This window comes from Balaenoptera ricei, chromosome 15 (genome assembly GCF_028023285.1).
Source record: "Balaenoptera ricei isolate mBalRic1 chromosome 15, mBalRic1.hap2, whole genome shotgun sequence".
NCBI lineage: Eukaryota > Metazoa > Chordata > Mammalia > Artiodactyla > Balaenopteridae > Balaenoptera > Balaenoptera ricei.
Window position 1 is genome coordinate 29,843,805 of NC_082653.1, and position 25,823 is coordinate 29,869,627.

A 25,823-nucleotide genomic window follows, 5' to 3' on the forward strand; every position below is an offset into this window, starting at 1 on the left:
AGTCTACTAATGAGCCCATCAAAGGCATTCTTCATTTCTGTTACAGTGTTTTTGGTTTCTATCATTTCCTTTCAATTCTTCTCTAGAGTTTCAATCTCTCTGCTTACACTACCCATCTGTTTTTGTATGTTGTCCACCTTTTCCATTAGCTCTGTTAGCATATTAATCATAGTTATTTTAAAATCTTGGTCTGATAATTCCAGAACCTCTGCCAGAGGACTCAATTTCCTTTAGTGTCCTTGTTCTTGTCTCTCCTGTTGTTTTGAGTTTCCCTAGGAACTCCTTTTTTTTTTTTTGAGTCTGAGCCTTGCATTTCTTTCTGTTGTCATCCCTTGTTATTATACTGGAGTCCTGTTTATGTGGTGGTGAAGTATGGGGCAGGAGAAGTGCTATAATCCTATGACTAGATTTCAGTCTTTAGTGAGCCTGTGCCTCTAGGCTGTGACCTTCACAAGAGCTTCTCAGCCTTCTCCCCCAGCCTTTGGTGACACAAGAAGTCTAGAGGTGGCTGGAGTGGGAGTATTTCCATTCCTCCAGGTCAATAAAGCTGGTAAACTCTAGTCAGTTAGGCTCACTCTGGTAAAATAGTTTCCCTGGAGCATAGGTGTAAAGGAAAAACTCTGGTTTTTTTCTTTCCCACATAGGGAAAACCCCAATTCTTCCCTACTGTGAGTTTCTTCCCTATATGTCTCCTTTACTACTCACACAGAACACTTCACTTCTGATATTTCTTGTCACCAAATGTATGGAAGTTTTCCCTTACAACAATGTGACACTAGCTGGGTGTCCCACAGTATAAGTCAATTCTGACGCTACCTACTCAGACCCCACAGGCTTATTCCCCCAAGACTGCAACCTACCCCCACTTCAGATACCAATCACAAGCCCAGGTCCTTCTGACCAACCAGCTATAGATCCAAGGTTCCAAAGACCCCCTCCTTGGGTTCAATTAATTTGCTAGAGTGGCTCACAGAACTCAGAGAAATATTTATTTACATTTACCAGTTTATTAAAGGATATAATAAAAGATACAGAGTAACAGCAGATGAAGAGATACATGAGGCAAGGTCTGGGAGTTGGAGTGTGTCACCCTCGCAGTATGTGGATATGTTTACCCATCAAGAAGCTCTCCCAACCCACTGTTATTGGGATTTTATGGAGACTTCCTCACATAGGCATCATCAATTCTTAACTTCATTTCTAGCCCCTCTCTCCCATCTTGAGGATGGGGGTGGGGCAGGGCTGACAATTCCAAGCTTCTAATCATGGGTTGGTCTTTCTGGTGACCAGCCCCCAGCCAGCCATTCAGGAGCCCATCAGGATCACCTCATTAGAAGAATAGATGTTCCTAGTGCTCTTAGGATTTTACAAAGAGTTTAGGACCTCTGTGCCTGGAACTGGGGACAGAGACCAATATATATTTCTATTATCTCACAACAGGCCTTTGTTAAAGAGAACAGGACACTCTGGGTTACTTTTCATATTTTAAAATGAGTACTTTCCCCTCCCCCTGCTGGAAGCACCATGGATTTTCCTCCAGTCTTCACAGTGAGAACCTGCTAGTGCTCCCAGGAGGTAAAATTCACGAAAGTGTGCCCCCTCCTCCAAAGACTGGGCCCCATAGTTTTTAACTCTCAAACTAGTACACAATAAGCCTCCAGCATTTCATCAATTACAGTTTGTATTCCTACCAGTAATAGCCATGCTTTTTATCTTCTATATTCTGATCCTTTGGCACCTTGAGGCTTTGTTGACCCTGGAGGGACAGCCCTCCCAGTTTTAGCTAATTCTTAGAGATAGCAAACAACTCATCTGCAAGCTTTCCTTTCGTATGCAAACCAACCAACCCAGAGTTTATAACCTCAGCCTTTATCAGGCTCATACTCTGGGCCTCTATCCACCCGCCCTATTCACCCCAGGGCCTGGTACCAGACAACTAGGGAATGCCCCTATGCTCCAGGGTCCACTGAAATTATCCAAATTAGCCAATCCTAACCCTGTTTACCCTGCCTCACCTTTTCCTTTCCTTAGAAACCATAATAAAGGCTCTTGCCCACATTTTTCCTCTCTGCCTTGCTACTGACTGAACCTTGTGCTTCCTCATGTGGCCCTATGTGACATGGTGTTGCTTGGGATCTGTAAGTATAAAAACCTCTTCCTCCATGACAGTCATTTCCATGTCTGAGTATTTTACCATACCTAATTAAAATAAGTCCTGAATACTCTCCCTTTAAGCACTACAAGCCCTGGCTCCCATGGAGGGCTTCTGCTCAAGGTAAGCTATGATTCTCTGCCTCTCCAGTTTGCGGACAGTAGCTTGCCCTACAAACTCAATTCTCTGATGGATCTAAGAAGAATTGTTTTTCAGTTTGTTCAGCTTTTTTCTTGTTGGTAGGATGGAGCTCTTTACACATTGGAGTGAAACCCAGAAGTCCAATCATTCCATTTTTTACCTATTTTCTCTAACTTCTTAGCCAAAGCAGAACAATTCTTTTTCCAGTATCCTTTATGATTACAGTTTCTTGAAGTATCTTTATCAAGGAACTCCGTCCATTGGGGTTTGAATACTGAATGAGACCTTTATAAAAGCACAAAACTGACCATGTCACCTCTGCTTAAAACTTTTCTGGCGTCCTTCCTACCCACTCACTACCTAACCCTGCCCTATACCCACTCGCTGCACACACACACACCCACACACACTCTATTTTCACTCTAGGTCTCAGCTTAGAAGTTTCTTTCTCCAGAATATCTTCCTCAGGTTTGGGTGAAGCCCACCACTGTGCTTCTTGGATTCTACCAGTATCCTAGTTTGAGATCCAAGAAGAGAACTCTGGATAGTTTATCTCTGAACCACAGAGCAAATTCTGTTTGCTAAATCCAGCATGCTCCCCTTACATCACACTTGTATAGATATTATCTCAGTTGGATTTACCTACCACACTTTGAGATAGATGCCTATAGATAAATCAGGTCCCCTGGAAGCAGAGCCTGAGATGGGGATTCTTGTGCATGTGATTTATTGAAGGCAGCTCTCAGGAGACAAGGAGTAAGGGAAGCAGGACAGATCAAGGGAAGGAGCTGAGCAAAGCTGTGTGTTCAGCTGGGGTCTAGCCTCTGCCTGATCCCATGGGGAGCTCTGGAGAGTGAATGAACCACAGACTTGCTCTGCCTGTAGGCCAGAGGACTGGACTTTTTGTACCCCATATCAGCTAGCAATTGGCTGTCAGCTGACTTGAGGAGAGGGGAGGGATGTAAACTCCCAGACATTTCCCAAGATGGTTTCCATCAACCATGGGCTCCCTTGGGAAAGGAGAAGCTGTGAACTGTAAGAGCCAACATGCACAGCAGCTAAGGGACAATGCCACAGCCAGATAATGGAGATCTGGGTAGACCACCAACAGCATACTCACGAGAAAACTGACTCAGAGAGAACAAGAAACCTGCCCAGTGTTACCGAGGTAATAACCAGCAGAACAAGGTTTCAGGCCCAAATATCCAGACTCTGAATCCCCAGCTTACTCTGCCCAAATCCACCAGTGGCCAGTTTTGGTTGCTGTTTCACGGGGTGGCTTGCTTCTCAGAATGTAAAGCTCAAGGGTCAGGGAGCAGCGAGGAAAACTCTCTGTGGCTGCTACATTGCATGCAAAACCTTGAGAGGCTGGAAAAGGAGTGGACAGAGGCAAGAATTTGAGAACCTGGGACTCCTTGTCCTGGACTCCATCACGGATGGGACTGCTGCTCGGGATGCTGGGTGACGAAACTCCACTCTGCCCTGCCCTGCCCAAAGTTGGGGCTCTCACAGCTCTGTTGGGAAAATCTCCCTAGTCATTGCAGAAAAGCCTGGATGGGGAGCCACTGTGAAAAGTGAGAACCTGTGCTCTGCAGCCAGATCAGGTTCCAGGTGATGCCCACATAGAGCACAAAAATGGCAAGGCAGGCTGGAGGCGGGAGGGAAGGAGGAGGGCCTTTGTTGAGTACCTCTCATGAGTCAGACCCTTCATTCCTGTTTTAAATTAACCTAACTATGTAGGGAAATAGTGGCTACTAGAGCCATTTTACAGGTGAGGAAACTGAGGTGCAGAAAAGTTAAGTAATTTATCTGTGATCACAGAGATAAGTAAATGATAGAACTGATATTTTCAGGCAGACTGGCCTAGCTCCAAACCTGTGTTCTTTATACAAGTAAAAAGATCTTATTTCTGGATAAGAATATCAGAGTAATGACGTCCGTTCTCAGAAGTCAGTCACTGTGTCATGTTCATTAACAAGCTGATGGAGTAGTAACATCCCCATGTTAGAGATGAGCTGAGACTCAGAGAGGTTAAGTGACTGGCTCAAAGACACCCTGCTAGTAAGTGGTGGAGAGGTTGCTTATGAATACCAGAACCTCATTACAATTTTTCCTGCATTTAATGTGTAACTGCCCAGATGGGATAGTTGTGCTTATTACACTAGGTGTTGGGCAAGCTGCTGGGGAAAGTTCACACTGTAGAGTAGATTCTGCTCAGCCGGGCCATTTGCCAGTGCTATAAAGTCATGGTTTAAAATAACAGCAACAACGTGGGAGCAGCGCTGAGGCACAGGATGGGAACCGACTCCGCTGCTCTCACCCCCCCCCCCACCCCGCCCCATCCCTTCCCTCGTGCCAGGTGGGGCACATGAGGGGACAGCCCTTGGAGAATGGAGCCAGCAGGCCCTCCGCGTCTCAGTCTTCCAGCCTTACCAAACAGAGGCTCACGCTTGGCCTCGGCCCTGGGCGTCAGGAGAGGACTGAGCTCTGACCCAAGGGACTGCACCCCCAAGCAGAGGAAGGCATGTGTCTGGGTCTCTAGCTGAGGTTTAGGTGAGAGTGTGGGAGTGCCAGCCGGTCAGAGGAGGGAGACATTAGCTCTCAGCCGAGACCAGAGGCTCTGTCTGAAAGAGGTGGCTTTTGGAACCAATAAGCTCCAGGAAGCATCTTGAACATCTGATTTCTCACAGCTGGGGGCACTTTCCTGGGGTCGAGGCCCGTGAGGCCAGAACTGTTCATTCCCTGCCCCTGCAGGTGACAGGTCCGGGAGGAGACCCTCGAGGAAGCGGACTTACAAAGCCAAGAACGCGCCGGGCAGGCGCCAAGCCCCACCTGGCCAGAAGGAGCAGGCCGGGGGCAGCCCGGGGTCGGGGTCTCCCCGGAGGAAGCAGGCAGAGCGCAGGGGACGACACAGAGAGCAGCTGGGGGAACGGGAGCGAGGCTCGGCAGAGAAGACCTGCGGAGGGAGGAGGAAGAGGGACGGGAGAGCTTCCCTCAGGGAGCACCAAGCACCTCCAAAGAAGGAAAAGGAGGTGCCGAGGAAGGAGGAGATGTGGAAGCAGCTGAAGAAACACAGGTATGTTGTGACCAGGCTTCAGGCGCGTTTCAATCCGCGCTCTCCCTCTCCTTCCAGCCCTGCTTCCTCCCTTGATACGGGCCAGGTGTCTTCTTCCCCCCTCATTCTCTCCCATAAACGGGCGGCCCCTGCTCTCTTTTCTTTGTCCCTGCCTTTGCCCCTGCCAAGCTCTTCGCGGCTGGGGGCGGAACCGGGATGAGGATCACAGCCATCTCAGGTTGAGTGGCCACTGCACACTCTCCGACTCAAACCCCTCCTGGAGCGCAGGTACAAGTGGAGCTCTGAGTGGGGAGGTGACATGGCAGCAGGGTGAGAAAAGATCCCAATTCTCCTCACCAGGGTGAGCTGGTGACTCACCACAGCTCTTGATGAGGAGCTGAGAGAAATGAACAAAATTGGATTTAGGAGTCATTCCAGGGCTTAAGCACACCATTTCCTAAGCTGACCTGTGTCCTCTTCTGTGAAATGTGGCTTTGATCTAGAAGAACTTCAAAAGTTCTACCAGCTCTGAAATTCCAGGATTTGGGGGTTTGATTTACTTGCTGTGTTTCCTTTGTTCCATTAGCATCTGCATACAGGGGTTAGTAGATAGAGCCAGTTTATGGAATCAGCAAGTTGGGATTTTAGTTTCATTTTTTGCTACCAATTTTGATGGGACATCTCCCTCTCTTTGCCTCCCTCTTCCACTTTACTTTGCATCACTTCTCAGGATGTTCTAAGAATCCCCATTGATAATGGGCTGGGAGGCTTTGGAAACAGAGATACCAGGACTATGGCAAAGAGCTGATGCTCCTTCCCATGGTTTCTAATAAACCTTCCTTGTCCACACCCTCACTCAGGTGTTCCACTGTACATCTCCAACTTTACAGAGAGGAAATTAAGGCCCACAAAAGGGGCCACTGATTTCTTCTGTCACCCCTGCCAGCCATCCCTGGCTCAGTTAGGGCTTTTGTCTACTGTCTGGTTGTCCCTAGACCTGAGCTAACAGGGTAAAGGGTGCATGGTGTCCTTAGCAACTTAGAGAGGACTTGAATGCATTACTGACAGGCCCCAGAGTGTCCGGAACTTTAGAAGGAGGTGGTCCCAATCCTGTCTGGATGGCAGATGCAAAGTAAGGGATGCAGACAAGGACTCATTTGTACCATTTTCAGCTGAGTGCCATGGCAGGGTATAGAGAGATGAAAAATATCCAGTCCTGTTCCTCAGAAACTGACAGTCTAGCAGGGGAGGTAGGACATGGGCATCAGCTTATCACAACACAAAGCAGAAGGCAATATGTATGCAAGAAAGGATTTGATGAAGAGCATGTTGCTGGGAAGCTGGGGTTCCTCCACGAAGAAGGTAAATATTTCAATAAGACTTTGAAGCCCAGGTGGAATTTGAACAAGCAATGACTGAATGTCCCACCCCCCTACCACCACCCAAACTGAGGGAACAACTTATGCAAAGACTCAAAGGCAGATATCCTGGGGTGGTGGGGATGGTGAGATATGGCAAAAAATCCCCGTGCTCTAGGCTTTCCAGCATTTAAGAGCTAGGGTCCCCCCCCCCCACTTCTCCACCTCACTCCTGTGACCTCTCCTTGCTCCTCAGGAGTTGATCAGAAGCTAAACTCACAGAGGCAAACTGGTCTCTAAAACCTGTGGTAACCCAAGCCCACATCCTGATATTTCCATTTATCAAACGTGCTAAAAAGGCTGGCCAGGCCCTTCTCCAGCCCCTCCCTCACCCCCTGTCAGCTGCTGCCATCTCAGCTGAGAGTCAAGCCTTTTCATGAGCGAAGGAGGCTGTGAGTAGCACAGACAAGAACTTGGATTTTGTGGCAGGCGAGCACACAGTCTTGTCTGGGAGATGGTGAGGGTCATACCCTCCAGCTGGAAGGTCTCTGCAGCTGTGCTGTTCCATACAATAGCCACTAGCCACATGCTAGGCATTTGAAATGTGGCTGGTGTGACTGAGGAACTGAATTTTTAATTCAATTTAATTTTAATCTGATGTTAATACCACTGAGTTAAAAAATTTACTTAACTTGGACAGACAGATGTAGTTCTGAAGTTGATTTAACTTTGAAGCCAAAGCATTTCTTCGGGGAAAAAAAAAAAAAAAAAAAAGACAAACTAGTTTTGTCAGTGCAGATGTGAACATCAAAGGAAAATTATATTCTGTTACTTTATTCATTTACAAGGAAACTTTTAAGTATGTCTAAAACAATTTGGATATGTAAATCTACTTTTTCAACTAAATTTTATGAAATCCAAGTACAGATTAAATATGTTCAAGGAAAATTTTGTGCCTGAATTGACATCCACGGTGAGTACAAGATGAACACTGGGTTTTGAAGACAGTACAAAAAGACTGTAAAATGTCTCATTAATAATTTTTACACCGATTACATTACTGTAATTATAAATTATAAATTTTTCATATACTGGGTTAAATGAAATGTATTATTAAAATTAATATGGCCATGTCCTTTTACCATGTCAATATAGCGACTAGAAAATTTAAAATTACGATACATGGCTCACATTATATTTCCACTGGTCAGCCCTGCACGAGCGAGGGTGTGCAGCGCGGGGAGGACTCAGAGGCGTGGAGTTTGAGGAGGCAGCCCTCGAGGGGCCCTGGGCTCCAGCAAGAAGGGTGGCCTCCTCTGCCAGGTGGGGGGAGTCGCGGAGGGCTCTGAGCGGCACAGGCCTGTGTGGGCAGGAGCTGGGAGCGTCTTGCGGTGGGCTCCTCACATCCCACAGTGCCCCCGAGGACCCCCGCCGCCTCCTCACTCCCCTCTGCTCCACCCCGCCTCTGCTCCAGGTCATCCTCCTCGGCCTCCAGCACCTCCGGTGGGGAGCCTCTGTCTGAGGAGGAACTGGCCCGGATTCTGGAGCAGGTGGAAGACAAGAAGAAGCTCATCGCCACCATGCGGACCAAGCCCTGGCCCATGGCGACGAAGCTGGCGGAGCTCAGGTGAGCAGTGGTGGTCGGCCAGGGCCCTCCCCGTCCAGAAGGCTCAGCTCCTCTGATGGGCGCGGGAGTCCCTTCCTCCTCTCCACTCCAAGGGGGCTCAACAAGAAGGGGGGTTCACCCTCCCACCCTGCTTTGGTCACCTCATCCCCAGCACGCAACTGGCCATCGGGCCCTGCCGTTGGCCAGCACCGAGCAGGGCCTGGCGGAAGACAAGGAGGATCGTGGCCCTCCGGCTACGCACCCCCCTCCACTGCCAGGCCACCTCTCTGTCCCGCGCCCCACCTGGTGGCTTCCGCACCTCCCTCACAACCAAAAAGACATGCCTTCCTTGGGGGCGGGGTGGGGGGACTTTCCATGACCCCCATCTCAACAAGTTCAGACCTCTTTTGTGTTCTCTAAGCACTAGAATCTCTCCCCGTGTCATACACTCACCCTTGCAGTGTGGAGAGCAGGCGGAGGGGCTGTCTTAGCTACACTTGTGTCCCAAATGCCTAACACAGGGCCAAGCTTGCAGTGAGGTTCCATGAACATTGCCTGGCCTGGTGCCCACGCCCCTGACTCCTATTTGCAACTCAGCTATTTCCCTGGTTTCCATATCATGGGCCAGCCCACCATGCATTTTATGGCTCTTGACTCTCTGCTGCAGTTTTGAGAGAAGGGCAGGACGTTTTTCCTAAAAAAGTCCCATTCAGTGTTACCGTCTTCCCCCAAGTCCCACCTCGGTCTTTCTGCCACAAGATTGGAATGGCTCCCTTCCTCCTTCCCTCTGTATAAGAAGCCATTTTCCCTGGTTCCTCTCACACCTGATTTTCCTCATTGCTCAAGTCAAATGCCTCGCCCTTTATCACATAGAACAATTTGGCAGACATATATATATTTTTTTAAATAAATTTATTTATTTATTTATATTTATTTTTGGCTGTGTTGGGTCTTCGTTTCTGTGCGAGGGCTTTCTCTAGTTGCGGCAAGCGGGGGCCACTCTTCATCGCGGCGCGCGGGCCTCTCACCGTCGCGGCCTCTCCCGCTGCGGAGCACAGGCTCCAGACGCGCAGGCTCAGTAGCCGTGGCTCACCGGCTTAGTCGCTCCGCGGCATGTGGGATCTTCCCAGACCAGGGCTCGAAGCCGTGTCCCCTGCACTGGCAGGCAGACTCTCAACCACTGCGCCACCAGGGAAGCCCTTGGCAGACATATTTTGACGTTCAGCCTCACTGTGTCTCGGAGGCACAGCAAAGATGCTGGCTGTGCAAACCCTGACTAGGAAGGAGCCTGGTAAACAGAGCTTACTCCACTGTCTTGCAAATTATTACATTGTCTCCAACTCAGCTGCAGGAAGAAATGCCTCCCTTCGGTGCCTCCAGGCCAGTGCTGACCAACAGAACTTTCTGGGATGATGGAAATGTTCTAAATCTGCACTAATAGAGTAGCCTCCAGTCACATGAAACTAGTGAGCACTTGAAAAGTAGTCAGTGCAATTGAGAAACTGAATTTCTGTTTTATTTCATTTATTTAAATTTAAGTCATCACAGGTGAATGGTGGCGACAGTTTGGGCAGTAGGTACAGCTTCAGGCAGCAGGCTGTCTGCCTTCCCAGCTCCCTTTTTCTGAGTCTCTTCTCCCTGCTCCCCCAGAGCCGAGTTCTTCCTCCTTCCATCTGTCGGTCTAACAGAACCTCATCCCCACTCAGGTGTCACCGGAACACATCTTTTATTAACAGTGGAAAAAGAGCAACCTTGATGCTTATGGAAATGAGATCTCCAGCTGGCTGGAAGTCTCTGGGACCATGAAAATCCCTGAGGGCCATTCAGCTGCCCTGAGGAGAAGTCTGCATCTCCTCCAGACCTGGGGGCAGGGTTCCTGCTCTTGGTGGGGGTGGGAAGTGGCTAAGGCCCTAGAAGCTGAAAAGACTCTTGTCTCTCCCACTGGAGCAGGTCTCCCCTCCTTTTCCCTCTTGCAAGACTCCTTATCCCAGACTCAGGCTCTCCAGCCTCTGGGTCTCAGCTCCACTGGTGCCTCTGCCCTCCCACCTGGCTAGTTCCTACCCTCTGAGACTCAGGCCAGGTGTCCCCTCTGCAGGGAAGTCCCCATTGCCCCTCCCTGCATTCAGGCTGAGTTAGTTACTGCCTCTTTGACCCCTAAGGCCCTCACTTGACTGGATGCTCTTGTTTGCAGAGCTGTTTCTTATTCATCTTTTAATATTCTTTCTTTTTACATTTGCTGAGTGCTCCCTATGTGCCAGGCACTGTTCTGAGTGCTGGGTGTGTAACAATTCATTTAATCCTCATAATCACCCTTTGATGTAAGTACCATTATTATTGCCCCCATTTTACTGATGAGCAAACTGAGACACAGAGCAATCTAGTAATTTGTCCAAGGCTAAACAGTGAGTTTAGTGGTCTGGCCAGAATTTGAACTCAGGAATTCTGCCTCCAGAACTTGCACTCTTAAATTGTAACTGCTTCTCTAGGATTACTAGACATTCTAGAATACACCCCTTTGCCTCCTGTATGATTTCCTCTTCTGGCAGTAAAGTCTTCAGTTGCAGATCTGCAGATAGCATCCCCAGACTACATCTTTTTTTAGAAGCAATGGTGTGGGGACCCCAGTCTCTGACCCACTCAGGCAGCTGGCACAGTTGTTGTAGACAATCAAAGAAGGATGGCAAGGCATAAAGAGCAACAGCAGGGAATTGGGGCAAGCCTGTCTTCACACCTCTACCATACCTGATGGTTTGACTGGCTATTCAATCCCCCTCAGGCTGGTTTCCTTCCCTTAACCTCTCTGAGCCTCACAGCTGTCTTTTGTAAAGTAGGAATAATAATATCTACCTGCAGAGTTGTTCTGAGAAATAAAAAATATTTAAGTACCCAGCATATAATATGCAATTAATAGATAGTAGTTATTGCTATTAAAGCTTGAACATCTTGTTCCAGACACTGTGCTGAACCCTGAGAGATGAGGATGGGGAACAAAGATGAATCAGAGAAGACATTATTAATGTACATCATTAATAATGACACGAGGCAGGCTGTGATGTTGGCAAAAGAGTTTCTAGTGCCCATGAGTCAGGGATGTTTGCTTTAATCATAGAATTAATCAGGTATGTCACTCAGCTTTGTCAGAAACCTAATGTGTTAGAAAATTACCCAAAGTGAGATCTGAAGAATTCCACTTCTAGGAAGATGGAGTTGATATACTTCTCCATAGTCTTCCCACTAAGTACAACTGAAACCCTGGATATTATGTGTAAAGCAAACATAAGAGACTCAGAAAGGTGGAGAGAAGAAAGGCAGACTGGCTAAGGACCTCGGGGTCAAATGAATGACAGAGTATTGAGTTCCAATTTTCCTTTTTGCCTGTATATCCAGACTGGATATTGGAGAAGCTGGCTGCCCCCAAACACTAACAGACACACACAAAAGCACCTCAAGAAAAGTCTGCTGTCTCTAGCCAAAGGACCAGAAAAGGGACAGCCTGGGAAGACAGAAGACTTGTAAACAATAACAACCCTACTCCTGCCAAACACCATAAACAAATGAGCAGCTGTAGCCCCAGCCTGGCAGCAAAAGCCAAGTGGAGAAGCCTACATTTCCTCCCTTGCCAGGCTGTAACATGGTGCCCCTAACACCCCCATCAAATGTCAGAGAAGGCCAAGTGAGGAGCAGGGACTCTCATCCCCACTGGGCAGTAATGAGCCCTCCCTCTCCCTGTGGTGTCAGTGGAGACTACATGGGGAGTCTGAACTTTCACCACCACCTGACAGTAACAAGGTATCTCTTCAAGCCAGGAGGATATGAGTGGAAGGCTTGTGGGAGCCTGAACTCCCATCCCTGCTCAGCAGTAACAAGGAGCTCCAGCCCAGCCCCAGGTATCAAAGGAGGCCAAGTGAATAATCTGGACTTCCACCTAGAAGTAAGCAGGCAGCATCCCCCTTCACCTATTGGAGCAGTGTCAGAGGAGGCCTGCTAAAACACAATATTTAAATAAGATCCAGAGTCTCATAACATAATATCTCAAATTCCAGGCTTCAGTTGAAAACTCACTCATCATACCAAGAACGAGGAAAATCTCAAGCTTGAATGATAAAAGATAATCAACAGATGCTAACATCAAGAGGACATATACGTTAGAATTATCTGACAAAGATTTTAAAGAAACCATCATAAAAATGTTTCAGTGAGCAATTATGAACACATGAAACAAATGAAGAAATAGAAAGTCTCAGAAAATGAATAGAGGATATAAAGAAGAACAACTGGAAATTTTAGAAGTAGAAAATATAGTAACTAAAACTTTTTAAAGCTCAATGAATGGGCTCAACAGCAGAATGGAGAGAACTGAGTAGAGAATCAATGAAAGTGAAGGTAGAACAAGACAAATCAATCTGAACAACAGAGAGAAAATAGTCTGGGGAAAATAGTGAACAGAGCCTCAGGGACATGTAGGATTATTATAAATGATCTAACATTAGTGTCTCCTCCAAATCCCTAGATGATGAAAGAAAAAAATGGAGTCTCAAAAGAAGAGAAAGAGGGTGGGACTGAAAAAGTCTTCAAAGATACAATGACTGAAAATTTCTTAAATTTGGCAAAACTTACAGATTCAAAAAGCTAAACAAAACCCCAACAGGATAAATCCAAAGTAATCCATGCCAATACACACCATGGTCAAACTTCTGAATACTTTTAAGAGTCAGAGAGAAACAATGCATTACTATAAAGGAAAAACAGTTAGAATGACAGCAAATTTCTCATCAGAAACCATGGAGGACAGAGGAGGTGACATAAAGATTCTTCAAGTGCTAAATGAAAAGAATTGTCAGTCCAGAATTCTATATCCAGCAGAAACATCCTTCAGGAATAAAGGAGAAATCAAGACATTCTGAGATGAAGGAAAACTAAAAGAATATGTCACCAGCAGACCTACCATAAAGTATAACTAAAGGAAGTTCTCTAAACATAAAGGAAATGGTAAAAGAAGGAATCTTGGAACATCAGGAAGGAAGAACATGGTGAGAGCAAAAATCTTGGAAAATACCATGGATTTACCTTCTCCTCTTGATTTTTAAAATTATGTTTGACAGTTGAAGCAAAAATTAAAACACCACCTAATGTGGTTCTCAACAATGCAGATGAAATAGTTAAGACAATTATAAATGGGGAGGATAAAGGGACATAAAGAGAAATAAGATTCTACACTTCATTCTAAATAGTAAAATGCACCAGTGGATTTTGATAATACATAGAGATAGCTAGCTAGCTAGCTAGCTAGGTAGACAGATAGATAACAGATAGATGGATGGCAGATAGAGATAGACATATAGTAATACCTAGAGCAACTATTGAAAAGGCTATACAAATTGATATACTCGAAAACACTGTAGGTAAAACAACATGGAATCCTAAAAAATATTCAAGAAGACAGGGAAAAAGGAAAGCAGAAATGAAAAACAGAACAAACAGAAAACAAGAAATAAAATGACGTGTTTAAACTGTAACATATAAATAATTACATTACATGTTAGTGGTCTAAATACATCAATTAAAAGACAGAGATTGGCAGACTGGATTTAAAAGATGACCCGGGGCTTCCCTGGTGGCGCAGTGTTAAGAATCCTCCTGCCAATGCAGGGGACAAGGGTTCGAGCCCTGATCTGGGAAGATCCCACATGCCGCAGAGCAACTAAGCCCATGTGCCACAACTACTGAGCCTGTGCTCTAGAGCCTGTGAGCCATAACTGCTGAGCCCGCGTGCCACAACTACTGAGCCTGTGCTCTAGAGCCTGTGAGCCATAACTACTGAACCCGCGTGCCACAACTACCGAAGCCCGCATGCCTAGAGCCCCTGCTCCACAACAAGAGAAGCCGCTGCAATGAGAAGCCCACGCACCACAACAAAGAGTAGCCCCCACTCGCCGCAACTAGAGAAAGCCCACGCACAGCAACGAAGACCCAACACAGCCAAAAACAAAAATAAATAAAATAAATAAATTTATTTAAATAAATTAATTAATTTAAAAAAATAAAAGATGACCCAACTACATGCAGTCTATAAGAAACTCACTTTAAATATATCCTATGTTGAGAGTAAAGGGTGGAAGAAAATATACCATGCAAACCTTAACCAAAAGATAGCAGGAGAAGCTATGTAAATATCAGACAAAGTCAATTTCAGAGTAAAGAAAATTACCAAGGACATAGAGAAACACTACATAATGATAAAAGGGTCAGTCCACCAAGCAAACAGGACAATCCTAAATGTATATGCACCACAGAGATCAGTGGTTTGGATTCTACAGAGTATTAATTTTCCAGTGCTACGTAATAAATTACCCCAAAACTTAGTAGTTTAAAACAATAATAAACACTTATTATCTTCTGTTGGTCAGAAATTCCAAAGCAGCTTAGCTGGGCAGTTCTGACTTGGAGTCTCTCATAAGGTTGAGTCAAGGTGTTGGTCAGGGCTTCAGGCTTCAGATGACTGGGGCTGGTGAATCCACTTCCAAGGTTGCTCACACAAATGGATGACAAGTTGGTTCTGTTTGTTAGTAAGGGCCTCAGTTTCTCTCCATACAGGCCTCTCCACAGGCTGCTTGAGTGTCCTCATAACATGGCAGCTGGCTTCCCCCAGAAGAGGGGGATTTCAAGGGGGAAGTCACAATACCTTTTATGTCCTAGTCTCAGAAGTCATAAACTGTCACTTCTACCACTTTCTATTCATTGGAAGCACATCGCTAAGTCTGTCCTGCATTCAAGTGGAGGAGAATTCAATTCTTTTTTTTTTGGCTGCGCCACTTGGCTTGTGGGATCTTAGTTCCCCGACCAGGTATTGAACCCAGGCCCTCAGCAGTGAACACGCAGAGTCCTAACCACTGAACAGCCAGGGAATTCCCCAGTTCTACATTTTAAAGGGAGGAATGTCAAATAAGTTGCTGACATAGTTTAAAACCACCACATATGGGAAGCCAGGCATGCTTGGTTAAACTCAACTGCCCTTAAATTGATTCAGTGACACCTCTAGAACAGATGCCATCACCTGGCTCTTCTGAATTTCCACTTAGAGTGAGCTCAGCCTCTGTTTGATCTTTGTCTCCACAACTGAAAAATAAAAACTGCTTCGGGACAGAGGGAGACACCAAACCAACACAGCCCAGATCACCTTCAACCTCTGACCACCTCCAACCTCTAGCCACCTCGCTTTGGCCACCTGTATTCCCTACCTTTGTCTGGTTGTCTTCTGGATTTCAGGCTGGCTGATACATTCTCCCAACGTTCTGCATGGGACAGCAAAGCTCTGTGAGGATGCCATCAAATGCAGGCTGCCCTGTGTCTATTTATACCTCTGCATCTCAAAATTAAGTGTAATTTTGAATCTGATCTCCTTCACCAGGGGGTAGTTTTTGGAGGTATGTAGTCTCTCTGAGAGATGCTTTGGATCAACTTCAGAGTATTCTCATTGTGGAAGGCTGCATTGCTGAGCCCCTTGTCCAGACCCCTGGGGAGCAGAAGTCTCCTCACAGCAGCATCCTGGGCTAGGAAAGAATCCTATCAGCTGCCCACTCCAGGAGCTGCTGTTTCCCCAGAAGGAGAAGGGTGACTGCCTGATAAATGAAATTGCTGTACTTACATGGCATGCATCCACACGTTTAAGTCTCGTAACATTGTCCCCATTTCTAGATGAGAACTGACACCCTGAGAGGCACAGAATCCTGCCTGGCTCTCTCTCTGGCACTAAAGCCACACAATACTCCCCTTCTCTCCCAGCAGTAATTGCTGGCCACCCTGACTGTGTCTTCCAAACTGTTATTTGGGCCCCTTTGTCGACAAGGAGGGTCTTTCTAGGGCAATGTGAGGGGCTGCTGAAGTGCTGTCTGTGGATGGCTGCCCAGGAAAGCCTTGCCTCAATGGCTTCCTCCTCTCCCGAGTGTTGGAGGGACCTGAGGGGTTGCTAATCACCTGCCAAAAGTGACCTTGAGATCCAGGCCCCTAGAAGTTTCCACAAAGCAAAGGATCTCTCTTCTTTTGCCTTTTTACTTCATTTACCACACACCATCTGGTTTGAGGAAGAGGAGAGATGAGCTTGAAGGAAGTTCCCCATTTGGAAGGAGGGGACAAGGAGGGGACAGAAGCACCCTACAGAAGTAAGATTTGCAGAACTGTTCGGGGAAAAAAAAGAAGAAGTAAGATTTGCAGGGAATTAATTCCCTGGCGGTCCAGTGGTTAGGCCTCCACACTTTCACTGCCGAGGGTGCGGATTCAATCCCTGGTTGGGGAACTAAGATCCCGCAAGCCATGTGGCACAGCCAAAAAAAAAAGTAAGATGTGCAAAACTGTTGGAGGGGAGGGGAAGAAGTAAGATTTGCAACAGTTGGGACGTGCAGTGCAAGAGCCAGTATTTCCATAAACCAACTACTATCTCTAGTAAGAAGAACACTGATCACGTATGACATGTTTAAAGGGGTTTGCTGTAAAAATGTTAGTTGTGATTATTTATATACTTTCAGTGGATCCAAAAAAGCTTGCTGTGTCCATCATAACTGTTAGATCAGTTGTTCTCTTTGCAGTGAATGGTCCTCAGAATTTGCACCCAGCGTTGGGCAGGGCCCTCTGTTCTCCTAAGGGCTCTCTGGGCATCTGGACACAGTCTGGACATTGAGAAGAGAAGCATTTGGTGCCAGGCTCAATGGCTCAGGCATAAGAGCTGGCCCTTACTTTTTTTTTTTTTTTTTTTTTAATTTATTTTTGGCTGTGTTGGGTCTTCGTTTCTGTGCAAGGGCTTTCTCCAGTTGCGGCGAGCGGGGGCCACTCTTTATCGCGGTGTGTGGGCCTCTCACTGTCGTGGCCTCTCCCGTTGCGGAGCACAGGCTCCAGACGCGCAGGCTCAGTAGTTGTGGCTCACGGGCCTAGCCGCTCCGCGGCATGTGGGATCTTCCCGGACTGGGGCACGAACCCGTGTCCCCTGCATTGGCAGACAGATTCCTAACCACTGCACCACCAGGGAAGCCCTACTTTTGAGAATTTTTATCAGAAGTCTTCAAATCTTAAAAGTTGTCACATTTAAATTCACAAACCTCAAATGCTTAGCAGTCTCTACCCACTCATAAGATATAGGAAGAGGACAAAAATATGAATTTCATGAAAGCATTCTTTGGTGTCTTGGAGTCGTTGGTAGTCACAGATAACTCACTGCCAGAATGAGTGCTGCCTAGGGGGAAAACAGGGGCTGACCCCACAAAGGAGTCTTAATCCCATACAATCCATCTTTTGACCCTGGACTCAGAAGCTAGGCAGTTGGCCTTATTAACATTAGGACATCATTGAGACATCCTAATAAAACCAACCTTGGAGTTAACCCCAGGTTAGAATGTAACTTTGACAGGCGTCAACTACCTGCGTTTGCACTTTGGAGGTGGTGTAGGTTGTTTTGCCAGCAGGGGGCGCTGTAACAACAGCAGCCAGACACACAGGACCCAATGTCTTCTTCCACCCACCCTGAGAAGGACTTCATTCCTCATCTACTTGTGTGGGTTTATCCAGTGGTTCCTGATAAACTGTTTCTGTGGGGGGATGGATGGGGGAACCCTGATTTGGAGCACTTGCTGAATCCCGTAGTCTAAATACTCCCACCATGGCCGATTTCAAGCTACCAATAGTTTAATAATTTGTTGGCCAAGTTCCAGAATATTTAACAATCGGTTCTCAGAAGCCAGCCCTCACCAGCTCCAGCACACCACCCAGAATATTTAACAGACAAACCCATCCATGTGTTTCTCGTGCAGTCTTCCTTGGATGTTCACTCACTCATCCAGCGTTCATGCACTCCACAAATACCTACTGACTGCTGTACTGGTTTTTTTATTGCTGCTCTAACAAATTACTACAAGCTTAATAGTTTAAGACAATACTCATTTATTAGCTCACAATTCTGTTGGTCAGAAGTCCAGCATGGTGTGGCTGGATTCTCTGCTCAGGGTTTCACCAGGTTAAAATCAAGGTATCAGCAGGGCTGTGGTTCCCTCCCACCTGGGACTTGAGGTCCTCTTCTAGGTTCCCTGACTTTTGATAGAAATTCATTTTCTTCTCTTGCTTTCCAATGTGGCATCCTCCAGAGGGGCCCCAGCAACAGAGGGTGGAGAATTCTCTTCTAATTTCTCTGATTTCCGCTTTTGCTGCATCTCTCTCTGACTCGTCTGCCTTCCTCTTCTTTTTCTAAGGGCTCACATGATTACACTGGGCCCTTCCAGATATCCAAGGTAATCTCCCTGGTTTCAAGTCGGTAATCTTAATTACATCTGCAGAATCCTTTGTGCCATTCACCAAGGGGCAAAGGTCATGGGAGCCAAAATTCTGCCTACTGGTGCCTACCATGTTCCAATCACTATTCTTGGCATTTGGGAAACTTCAGTGGACAAAACAGACAAAATGCCCTGCCTTCGTGGAACTTACATTCTAACTAGGGATATAAAACACTTAAGGCTTTCAACCACATATACACCCTCATAGTTCAGATTTCTCTTGCTTGGGTGTTAATTGAATTTCTGCCTTTTTCCCCCCGCTAACCAGGGAGGCCCAAGAATTTGTGGAGAAGTATGAAGGAGCCTTGGGAAAGGGGAAAGGCAAGCGACTCTACGCCTATAGGATGCTGATGGCTAAGGTGTGTGGTGCAGAGGCCGCAAACCTGTGGGAGGACTTGCTCAACTCCTGAATCTGGGTGACCATCACAGTGCCTGCCCAGCTGCACCATTTGTGTCCACCTCCCCCAGAATCCTGAGCGTGAGGTCCAGTCAACCATTCCAATTTATCCAGGAATGGAAACCAACCGTATCCTGTCCATTTCTCTCTACTTATCTGTGAGGGCTTCAGTATACTTGAGACTTGTTTCCTCTCCAGTGAAGAACTAAACTCACAGAATTAATGATGTTGAATCCACTGGGATCTTATTTTCCAAACCCCCAAATCAAGACTTTGATTTGGTGGAGACCCAGAGGGCCATGGTGTAATCAGGGTCATACAGAAGGATAACAGTAGTGTTGACGGGGCATTGGGGGCAGCTCTGGTTTATTGAGTTATGCCATAACCTGAGCTTCTGATTCAGGCTAGGGTAATGATCTCTAATTGGATATTTAATGTGGAACTTATGGAAGTATCCTTCCTTTACCTACTGATCTGAAAAACTATCATTTTCATTCACTTAATTCTTATATAAGGCCTTTTGTTTTGTTTGTATATAATGCATTTTGTTTTGTTTTGTTTGCATTCTTTTTTTCCACATGCATTTTTAAAATCACTTTGCCAAGTTCCAGTATAGCCCATTGAGATTTTGATTGGAAATTTTTTTAAATCCTTGATTTAATTTGGGAAGACTTATCTGTACAATATTTAGTCTTTACATCTAAGAATACCGTATACTTCTCGAACCTTATTTTTATATCCTTCAGCAAAGTTTGTCATTTTCTTCATATAGATCTTTTCCATGTCATATGTTATTTCTACAAAATTTATGTTTTGGTTGCTTTTGTGAATGGAATCATTTTTCCATTTATTTAATAACTAGAGATTCCTGTCTGGTTCCCCTATTGTACTCCCTTATTAGTTCTAATCATTTTCATCTGATTGTGTATGTAAAGGTGTTCTTCTTGGGTTCTTCTAAATCATTCCTGTTCTAAAGTGTGGGTTAGCAATCCTAGAATAGTTTCAATTGATGTTGATGATAATAGGTCTCTTTGCTTTTCCATTACTTTAATGAAAATGGCTCTACTGTTTCACACTAAGTTGATGGGAGTTGTTGCCTTGAAATAGATTTTCTTTCTCACAATAAGAAATTATCCTTCTATTTCTAGTTTAATGACTTCCATTTTATTGGAAATAGATGTTAGATTTTATTAAATACCTTTCCCTTCTGTTCATAAACTTACTTTTATCAGGCACATCTGATTTTTCAAGTATTTTATTTACAATTTTTACATAAATTTTCATAAGATTGATTCGAATTTATGTGTGTACATACATGCACACACACTATCTTGGCATATTTTAATATTAGGGGTGCACTTGCTTTATAATATTAAACGAATAGCATCACCTCCTTTTTATGCTGTAAATCAGTTTGTAGAGCATGATTTTCATTTTTTTGGAAATTTGAAAGATGACACCCTTAAAACTGTACAGATCAGGAAGCATTTTATAGACTATCTTGATAATTTTTTTTTTTTTTTTTTTTTTAGAAATTCATGTTCTTTTATTTATTTTATTTATTTGTTTATGACTGTGTTGAGTCTTCGTTTCTGTGCGAGGGCTTTCTCTAGTTGCGGCAAGTGGGGACCACTCTTCATCGCGGTGCGCGGGCCTCTCACCATCGCGGCCTCTCTTGTTGCGGAGCACAGGCTCCAGACGCGCAGGCTCAGTAATTGCGGCTCACGGGCCCAGTTGCTCCGTGGCATGTGGGATCTTCCCAGACCAGGGCTCGAACCCGTGTCCCCTGCATTGGCAGGCAGATTCTCAACCACTGCGCCACCAGGGAAGCCCTTGATAATTTTTTAATGTTTTTCCAATTGGTGTAGTCAAGTTTTAACTTTTTCTTGGGGCCATTTTGATATTGTATATTCTTCCCCAAACTTGATCATTTCATTAAGATTTTCATATGTATTAACAGAAAGCTTCATATAGGTAGTCCCATAATTACATTTTACATATGTTGAGTTTTAATCTTTTTTATTCCGAATTTTATTTTTTCTTCCTTTTCAGTTATAGTTGCCTGACAACTATCTATGGGTTATTTATTAATTTTATCTAAAAACCATTTACCACTTAACAACTGCACACTCAGAACTTTTTTCCCAACTAAGGAATGGGTTCTTCAAATATACCTGATAAATGGTCTATTCAATCGTGTTTCTATTCTAACAGTTCTAGCTTCTTTGTTAGCAGAAGGATGGCTGCCAACTCTCCATTCTTTGTATTTACTTTCCTTCATGGTTTTTAATTCTTTGCTTTCTCTCTCTTTGCATTCTCAAAACTTTCTCAGGTTTATTCTCAATATCATTGGATCAGTTTTCTTCCGTCTCAAAGTGTAATGTTCATTTTCATTTTATTACTGCACTTTTAGCAACCTTGTAATCAATCCTTCCATACTTCACCTGTAACTTTTTATTTTCCTCCCCCGGCCACGCCATGCAGCTTGCAGGATCTTAGTTCCCCGACCAAATGCGGAGTCCTAACCACTGGACCGCCAGGGATTTCCCCTTCCGTATTCTTTTTTAACTCTCTAAGTGCTAACCTGTACTCTAGAAGCCATATTTTTTGTATCCTACTAAGAATATTGAGCCATCTCTCAAAATTTAATTATGTATCCTGGAGGAAATGCTTTCCAAAAATTTCAAAGAATGACATCACTTCTTCCTTGTTTTGCCGTACTATTTCTCAGGCATCACTGGTTGTTTTTATTTATTCAGATCCAGATTTCATCCATGGACAGGATGTGCCTGTGTCTTGTTCAACCACTGTTTGAAATCTTTTTTCCTATATACAGCTGACTAGCAAGATGACACGCACAGCTAGTAACCCAGTCTGAGGACGGCAGCTACCATCTCACACAGCTCTGAGGAAGGGAGTTGGGGTCTTCTCCCGCACACGCCCAAGCTCAGTTTTCTGATTCTCTAAACCAATGAAGGAAAGAGCTTCAATGCAGAGCTTCTCCCAGGCCCCTCTCTGCCTCTGCCCCCTGCCCCCAGGCATCACCTTTTCAGGCCAAGATGCCCACAGCCTTGAGGGGCTGTCAGGTGGTTGCCAAGTGACCAACTGGCAGGCTATGTCTCCAGGGGCCTCACTTGACAACATTCATTACTCCATTGGTCCTCAGCCTTGCAAGACTATATTTTATACTGATTTTATCAGCACCCTGACAGGGGATCTGTCTCTCGGGGGAGGACTCACATTAATAAAGCTTATGAGACTGATATATAAAACCAGATACCGGATTACTAATCTACAAGGAGGAATAACTGGTGCAAGAACTGAAAAATTTGAAGTCCACATTAACAGTGCCTTTTATTTTTGGTAGTACAGTTAGTTATATGGGAAACTAAACCATAATCCCAATTCCAATCTATTAATTTGCAATGAAAAAAATTACTGCCGTAGAAATCAAAATATTCACAGCCCAGGTGATGGGCAAATGCTTTCCTTATAGACAGACCTAGATAAGAAGCCAAATAAGTCAAGGATGGTTTTTGAGCACAGAATCAGAACTAGGGAAGGGAGAGGAAGCAATGGGGTTGGGGTGTCCATGCCCACCATCTGCCATTCCCCACATCCCTTCCTGTCTTCGGGAGATCTTTGCCGTTATTATCAACCTGTCTTTTGCTTATGAACCCCTCTTCTCCTTGGCATCTGTGACCATTTCCCTCTTCTGACAGGTGGTTTCCTTCCTTATACAGTAATTATCCAATCATGATATAGTCAAGGGCTTCAGGTTTGGAAGCTCGTCTGATTCCTTCAGATAAAATTTCCCTTTTATCCTTTAGCAAATTTACAAAGGAAAATCTCATTTCCTTCATGAATAAGTTCTTTTGAGACTGTTGTAATAATAGAAACTGATCTTAGGATTTTCTCCTTACTTCCTCTTTGCCTGCTGTTTTCTATGAGGTGTTTTTTTTTTTTTTTTCATTCCAAATGGATTTATTTCCAGGGGGTGGGGATGTTGGAGAGAAGCCCCTTGAAGAGTTGACAAATTTTCATGCAGCCAGAAGACAGACAGCTATTCAAGTTTCTGATTGGTACAAAGTGTCGGAGCTGGAATAGACCATGGAAAGGGGCATAATGCCTTCCTAACTACTTTTAGGAAAAAAAAAAAAAAGACAGGCTGCTGTTTCACTAGGAGAAGAATGGGAAACCATGGGCTGAGATCTCTTTACCACTTCCACCAGCCTTGTAGTTTAGCAACAGTTCCTATCAGATTAAGGCACTTGGCTGTCTGCCAAATGTAGGTATGAGAGTTGTGAGATTTCTTTTTTCCATTGAATTTTTGGTTTAAGATGAAGGAAGTTGTATCAGAGTTTGCTAAGCCAATTTGATTCCCCAAATCAGAAATTATACACAGACTTTCTAAGTTCATATGTAAAGTGTCCAAACCTGAAATTTTATCAGCACTATAGACAAATGCAAAGTATTGTGTTGCCCTTGCTTCTCTCTGACTCACACCTGACTTTGGAAAGTGAAGATGTGCGCATCCACCTCTGACAGCCTAGGCTCAACAGCTCCAACATGGCAGCGTCACCCACGTGTCAACATGTCAACATCCACATGCACCTCCATCCTCCCCTCCAGGCCCCAAGGCAACGTGTTAATGAACTGAGGGTGTTGCCTGTTTAATTTCAGAAATGGGTCAAGTTTAAAAGAGACTTTGATAATTTCAAGACTCAATGTATTCCCTGGGAAATGAAGATCAAGGACATTGAAAGTGAGTATTTTGGTGTCACTGTTTTTAGTTTGTTTGCTGAAGGGCGTTCTTGACTAACTGATTAGGTTATGTTATAGGTTCTGTTGTACTAGAAAAAAGATGAAAGCAGAAACTAACACACCATTGTAAAGCAATTATACTCCAATAAAGATGTTTAAAAAAAAAAAAGAAAAGAAAAAAGGTGAACTTTGGACTAGTCAGACCAAAATTTAAAATGTGCTTCTTCACTTCCTGATTGTAGGAACTTAGGCACATCGGTTAAGCCCTTTTATTTATCTAGAAAAAAAAAAGGGATGTATATTCCACAGACTGACATGAAAATTGAATCTATCACACACATAAAGTCCTCCTTTATGTTAGTGTCCTTCTGCAACACTTACATCCACCATCTTTCTCTCCTCAGGTCACTTTGGTTCTTCAGTGGCATCATATTTCATCTTTCTCCGATGGATGTATGGAGTTAACCTCGTCCTTTTTGGCTTAATATTTGGTCTAGTCATAATCCCAGAGGTAAGAAAAGAACTGCTTACAACTTCAGATAGTGTTGAGGCTTATCATGACAGCCATCTTCATTTATATAAATCAAATACTCTGTTTAACAAAGAATCCGTCTTTCATTTTAAATTCTGTGCTCACATCATTTTGCCCAGATAGCCGAGTACAAAGAATGGAACCAAAATATTTCCATTTCTGAATTAACAGGTGGACCCTACATTCTTCTACCTTTCCTTTTACTTTAAAATTAGTGGAGAATTAATATCTCAGTGAGGTTTTTTCTCTTTCACCTTGAAAAAAAAAGAGATAGAATGCATTATATAATTTATTACCCCAAAGAAACCCTGCATTTGAATAGCACTCCTCACTGTTCTCCCAGATACAATCTTATTATGGGTGTAGGCAGATCCTTACCTATAGCTTAGTAATTGAGAGACAAAAAAGGAACAAGTGACCTGTACAAATTTACGCAGTAAATTTGTAGTGAATGAGATTCCAGGTTTGCGGAGTGCTGGCCTGGGGCCTTTTCCAGGGCTGCCTGTGGTCCATTAGCGCTTAGCACAGTAATTGCTACAGTCCTGCCTGAACCATTTGGTGCTTGTGCTGGGTACACAAGTGAATTTACCTTTACAGCTTACAGGGTAATGGTATTTATGCATTTAGTATTTTTTCCTTTCAGGTTTATTAATTGGCTCTATGATAGGTTACTGATTCCTACTTTATTACAAATGATTCCATGAGAATATTAGAGTCAACTCTATCTGTAGTCACATCTTTGGGAAACTTTCCTGAACATCTATTTTTCACAAAATTAAAAGACTTCCATGGAATGTGAATTAAATCAGATTAGTTAGAAGAAGTTGAGGGCTTATTATAATAGTACTTGGTAGCAAAGGAGTGTTATATTATTGATAAAACCATTGAATTCTTTTCTACATTACCCAAAGAGTGTACTTACAATTTTGTTTATGTCATTAACTAACCTTTATACTCTTTTATGTGCACACCTGGAAATCAAGGATTATGAGTCAGTACACTTTGTCCTATATATATATTCTTAAGCCATTGTCACTCTCCAATACAGAGATAAGGATTTTATTTTATTTTATTAAATGATTCCATATTAACATTTTTTTTAAATTTTTATTTATTTTTGGCTGTGTTGGGTCTTCGTTGCTGGGTGCGGGCTTTCTCTAGTTGCAGCAAGCAGGGGCTACTCTTCGTTGCGGTGCGCGGGCTTCTCATTGTGGTGGCTTCTCTTGTTGTGGAGCACGGGCTCTAGGCACGCGGGCTTCAGTAGTTGCAGCACACAGGCCCTAGAGTGCACGGGCTTCAGTAGTTGCAGGCTGTGGGCTCAGTAGTTGTGGTGCACAGGGTCTAGGGTGCGCGATCTTCAGTAGTTGTGGCTTGCGGGCTCTAGGGTGCAGGCTCAGTAGTTGTGGCGCATGGGCTTAGTTGCTCCACTGCATGTAGGATCTTCCCGGATCAGAGATTGAACCTGTGTCCCCTGCACCAGCAGGCGGATTCTTAACCACTGCACC

General features: G+C 44.6%; 1 protein-coding gene across 1 annotated transcript in view; it reads left to right on the forward strand.

Moving 5' to 3' along the window:
- Positions 1-3,294: 3,294 nt before the first annotated feature.
- The window catches only part of TMC2 (transmembrane channel like 2), a 70,177-nt gene continuing 47,648 nt past the window's right edge, over positions 3,295-25,823 (forward strand). The window contains 6 exon segments of the mRNA XM_059898671.1: positions 3,295-3,328; positions 5,048-5,369; positions 8,181-8,333; positions 18,894-18,984; positions 23,706-23,787; positions 24,191-24,297. Coding sequence (XP_059754654.1) covers positions 3,295-3,328; positions 5,048-5,369; positions 8,181-8,333; positions 18,894-18,984; positions 23,706-23,787; positions 24,191-24,297 — 789 coding nt within the window.